At 55.9% G+C, this 5,307-nt stretch overlaps 1 protein-coding gene across 1 annotated transcript in view; it reads left to right on the top strand.

Annotated features, from left to right (window-relative positions):
* PTPRN2 (protein tyrosine phosphatase, receptor type N2) overlaps positions 1–5,307 on the top strand; it is a 269,989-nt gene that overhangs the window by 13,860 nt on the left and 250,822 nt on the right. The window contains exons 3-4 of the mRNA XM_023523601.1: positions 459–499; positions 1,086–1,444. Of these exons, the coding sequence (XP_023379369.1) occupies positions 459–499; positions 1,086–1,444 (400 nt within the window). The remainder of the gene's footprint in view (positions 1–458; positions 500–1,085; positions 1,445–5,307) is intronic.

The following is a 5,307-nucleotide window of genomic DNA, read 5'->3' as shown; positions in this document are numbered from 1 at the left end:
GGCAGGAGCGTCTTGAAGGGGCCCGTGGTGAGGTCGCTCAGCTTCAGGAGCTCAGGATGCGGTGGGCGCCAGTGGGAATGGCAGGTGGGATGCTGATTTAGAGAAGTGACCACCACAGAGAAGTCGCCCAAGTCAATGAATCTGAAGACAACTCATGTGAGATGGTTTGGGGCAGACACTTGACTTTTTCGAGTTTTATACTGGTCTTTCCTCGCTGATGACACACAGCCCCACGGAGCTGGCGATGTTGTTGTGACCGACTCTGCTGTTCCCGTTTAGCTGCTGACCCCCTCCTCATCCCAGAAGCCCACAGAGCACGGTTACTATGCTATAAACAGAGAGTTCAGAGTAGGAATCACGCCAACATCACTATGCAGAGAAGGGCTCCGTGGCTGTGTGCCACCGCACCTCGCGATGACACTCTGGATGAGGGTTTCAGCCACGTCTGTCTTTCACAGCTAACGGAGTGCAGGACGACGGTGGAGGGGCCGACGAGCAGGTGAGCCACACCGTCTCGCGTGTCCAGCGCACGTTTAGCCACAGCTGTGTCTATTGTCGTCTGTTCGTGGCTTGGGGACGTTTATGGAACGCGAAGTTTTGTTTTGTTTTGTTTTTCTAGGAGAGAATGGGAAAATCCCCCATAATCCCCAAATTGAGAAAAGTATAAAGACTATATTCAAAATTGTATTTAAATACATACCATCTGTTTTCAGGTCATACAGTAATATTTAACCATCATAGAAGTATGAAAAATATGGTTAATACAAAGAAGAAAATTGGTATTCCTTAGAATTTCCGCACTCAGGGATGGGGTTGATAGCGTCACGTGACACCACCGGACGCCCGTGTGCGTCTTCGAGGCTGCGCTGAGCCCCATGTACCTGGTTCTGATACGCATCTCCGTTCGGTTGAGAATTTCTCGTCTAGATGTAATTCTAAATATAGGCTGTTAAGGCTTTGCCTTCAGCTTTCCATGTCAAGGTGCCTGTTATCGTCCCGTGTGGATGACTTTGCCACAGACGGCCCCGTGGACGTCGACAGTCTTCCTCCTAGATGTCATCTCACGTGAGTTCTCTTTCTGCCAGGTCCACCGTCTGCGCCTCGAGCTCGGGGACATCCCACAGGACCCCAGGTCTCAGCGCCTGCCTGGGGCGTCCCCTCTCGCGGGGCCCTTCGAAGCGGAGACGAAGAAAGCGGAGGGCGCCGAGGACGCCTGGCCGTGGGAGGAGGAGCGGGCCGGGGTGGAGAACGTGCGGAGCCAGACGTATTCCAAGGAGCTGCGGGGCAGGGGCGACGGCCTTGGGGGGCGCCAGCCCTGGGCTCCGGGCGCCCTGCAGGTGGACGCGCCCCTGGGGGCAGGCACTCGGGGGCGCCCGGACGGCGGCCTGCGCCTGGCAGTCACGGCCTCCGAGGAGGAGTACGGCTATATCGTGACAGCAGACGAGTGAGTGGCTCTGGTCATTGTGTCGCGGGCCCAGCGCCCTGGGAGGCGGGGGTGGCAGCCAGGTGTCTCAGGTTGGGGGGGCAGCCGTCCTCTGTCCCAACGCTTCCCACTGGGACCCCAGCCTGAGGGCTTCTCCCCCGCACGAACCCCAGGCACAGCCCTGCCGGCCCCCTGGGCGGGGCCCCATCGCCTGCTCAGACCGCAGGGCACACGGCGCGGCGCTATCTGCAGGCGGGGCCGGCGGGGAGTTGGGAGCCGGGCCCGGGCTGGGCTGGGGCACCGGTCTGTGTGGGACGCTGGCTCCAGGCCTGTGGAAGCTCCTAGGGCTTTCTCTCCCACACCAGTCTCCAGATATCAGGACACAGGTCACCCTGCCTCAGAGGGCAAACCAGGCCTCACGGCAGAGTGTTCCACCCTCAGCTTCACTTTGATCGAAGTGTGAGGAGGGACCGGATTCGAACACCATGTACCTCGCAGGTGACAAGCTGTCGGCCCCATTTCCCAGGTCATCTCACTAATGAGTCTGACACTGGATGCTGCGTTTTATAAAAATGTTGTGTTTTCTTCAAGTAATGAAAGGGATGTTTCAAAGGAAAAACTTTTCCAGCTACACACACGTGTGTGTGTGCAGCGCGTGTGTCCAGGTGTGTGCGCGTGTGTAAAATTTTGCTTTCGCTCTCTGGCGTCCATGAGTGCAGGTGTTTCTGCACGCGTTCGGAAGTCGATCCCGACTTGGTGACGCTCTCAGTGGGGAAGGGCCGCCTGGAGCCAGGCCCGCTCTCCCTGCCAACGCCGTGAACCTTGTCCGCGCTCGCGCCCCGACCGAAAGCCGCCCGCCGGCTCGCGCACGTTGCCGCGCCAGGGTGGATGGCAGGTCTCAGCCGGGAAGTCGTGGCAAACCGCGACTGTCAGACGTACTTCACTGAGTTCAAACCACAGACCGCGCTTCAAAGCCAGATTAACGGTTAATACTCTTTCTGGCTGTAGACAGTGTCCTCGCTCGTGTGTGAGGAGATGTCCCCAGAGCTGACACTTCGAGCTCGCACCAAGGCGGCGACACTATCTTTCGAGGGGTTTCTGCTAAGATGCGTCTGCTCCATGTGGCTCTCTCTGTCCTCGTGCAGCTTTTCTTAGAATTAGCAGTGCCCGGCGGGTCGGCTTTAGAATCCTGCTGTGCAGAGAGACGTGCAGATGTGACTGAGCACACGGCTCTGTGCTAGGAAGGCCAGCGTGACGCTCGCAAAACATTTCAGTAGCCCGTTACCGATTCTGAACTGTCCAACGCCCCGTGTTATGCATCGTCCCTTCTTTGGGAAGCATCACATGTTGTATGAATGTGTGCTTATGTCTATGTGTTTGTGGGTTTATGTCTGTGTGTGCGTATGCGTGTGTGTGCATGCATGTGTACTATGTGGACATGCATGCACTGTCAGTGCATGTGTGTGCACTGTGTGCATGCATGTGTTTGTGTGTATGTGTGTACTGTATATACGTATGTTCATGCACATATGTGTAGTGTCTACTGTGTGTGCTGTGCGTGTATGTGTGTGTACTGTATATATGTGTGTTTGCGTATGTGTGTAGCGTGTGCTGTGTGTGCTGTGTGTGTGCACTGTATAAACATGTTTATGTACATATGTGTAGTGTGTACTGGATGCATGTGTGCGTGTGTGTGCTGTGTGTGCGTGTGTGCTGTGTGTGTACTGTATATACGTATGTTCATGCACATATGTGTAGTGTCTACTATGTGTGCTGTGCGTGTATGTGTGTGTACTGTATATATGTGTGTTTGCGTATGTGTGTAGCGTGTGCTGTGTGTGCTGTGTGTGTGCACTGTATATATGTGTGCTTATGCACATATGTGGAGTGCATGCTGTGGGCATGTGTGCATGTGTGTACTGTGTGTGTTTGTGTGTGTGCTGTGTGCATGCATGTGTAGTGTGTGCTGTGCATGTGCGTGTATGTGTGTGCTGTGTATTTGTGTGTCTTTATGCGCATATGTATAGTGTGTGCTGTGTGTGCGTGTGTGTGTATGTGTGTGCTGTATATATGTGTGTTCATGCGCATATGCACATGTGTGCTGTGTGTGCATGTGTGTATGTGTGTGCTGTGTGAGCGTGTGTGTGCGCGCACATGCGTGTGTGATCACTGATGGGACCTCCACTGCAGAGCTGCTCTGGGAGTCCACCCTCCCCCCAGGACATTGGTGCCCTCGTGTCCCGATACCCAGTGGCTGGTTCGCAGCATAAGGTGATGGCATTTGCAGGAGACGCTGGCCGCGGTGCCCTCGCTCGGGGTCCTGGGGCTCAGCCCGGAGGATGGTGCGTCGTCTGGAGGCTTCGAGCAGGACGGGCCACCGGGGCTGGTGTCTGCGCCAGGGCCAGTCGGCGGGCAGGAGAGCGGCCCAGGGAGTGGGGAGGGGTTCTTTGCACTCGGAGTGTGTTCTCCTGGAGAGCGTTCCTGGCCCATAACATTGGGACTTAAACATTTACCTGCTACAGCATGGATTCAAGAAGAAAATGATCTTCTCTCGGCCGATTTCACTTTTTCTTTTGCTGTATGAATAGGATAAAAGATGTATCGTGCAGGTAATTCGGCTTTGTGTCAATAGCTCTCACTGTTTGTCACGGGCATAATACGCTGAGGATCACGCCTCTGTCCCTGCTGTAGACAGAGATCGAGGGTTCCGCCTCCGTCATCAGATTAATTGGTAATTTGGGATTCTCTGGGGCAAGATTTCACCAGATCTCGGCTTAAGTCTTAATAGATCAACTATTAATTGGCAAGAATCTGATTCCATTCTTTAAAATAAAGGACTTTTGTATGTTTGGTTTTCCCATGAGAAGGAGAAGGGACGTGACTGTAACAGCGTCATCGTGGCATTGCGCGCCTGCCGTCCATGCACGTCTGGGCGGAGGACAACGTGGCTCAGCTCCGGCAGTGCCTGTGCCTCGCGGGCATGTTCTGACGGACGGTGTAGGTCAGTCCTTCGCCATTTACATGTTCATCCTCCTTACAACTAGACCAACTATTCAAGACTGGACGAAGGGCCACAGCCATCCTCAGTCTGACAAGGATGATTTTAGAACAATGTCAAGTTAGGGTGACAGGAAGAGGTCACAGGACGGAAGGCGAATTTGAAGCAAAGCGGGCTCCTTACCCCGCAGCCCAGAGGGAACTCCTCCTACAGCTGATAGAGGCTCCGGGGCCACGCGGCTGTGCTGGGGTGGCCTCTCTTCTTGTGTTTGGGACATGTCCCTGCGGTAAGGTCATTTGGGGTGCTGGGGGTGCTGCCGTGGTCGTGAGCACGTGCAGGCTGACAAGCAGCAGCAGGGGAGTCGTCAGTCCGATGCTGGAGACGAGCACAGTCCCCTGGAGAACATCCTGGTCACCCCTCGGCACGGGGCTGCCCCAGCAGGCTCCAGTGGCTTGTGGACAAGGGTTAAGAGGGGCCCAGCTGTCCCTCATGGAAGCGCCTGGCACTCCTGCCGTCCTAGTGAAGCGCGGTCTCTGTCTGGTCCTTGCAGCCGTCCACGGGGTGAAGACGGCCAAACACATGGAGGCCACGGGCAGGGCGGGAGCCTCGGGCCTGTTCCCTGGGCTCGGGCTCCTCGTCTGAAGTGGCGGTGGTCGCGGTCCTTGCCTGGGGGGCTCTTGGCAAGAGTGAACGTGATACCCGTGGAGCAGGCGCTTGGACACAGTAACCGCTTAGTAAACAAGCAGCATCAACCCGACAGCAACCGCCAGAGAGAACACAGCTCCACCTGAGAGAGGAGAGACGTCCAGGAGCTTCAGCCACGTGGTGGGGGCCGCGGGAAGGACTCCCACCGTTTCTGAGCTGCCATTGGCGCCCATCAAAATTC

The sequence above is a fragment of the Pteropus vampyrus genome, unplaced genomic scaffold (assembly GCF_000151845.1).
Source record: "Pteropus vampyrus isolate Shadow unplaced genomic scaffold, Pvam_2.0 Scaffold396, whole genome shotgun sequence".
Taxonomy (NCBI): Eukaryota; Metazoa; Chordata; class Mammalia; order Chiroptera; family Pteropodidae; genus Pteropus; species Pteropus vampyrus.
This window is presented reverse-complemented; position numbering and strand designations above follow the sequence as displayed.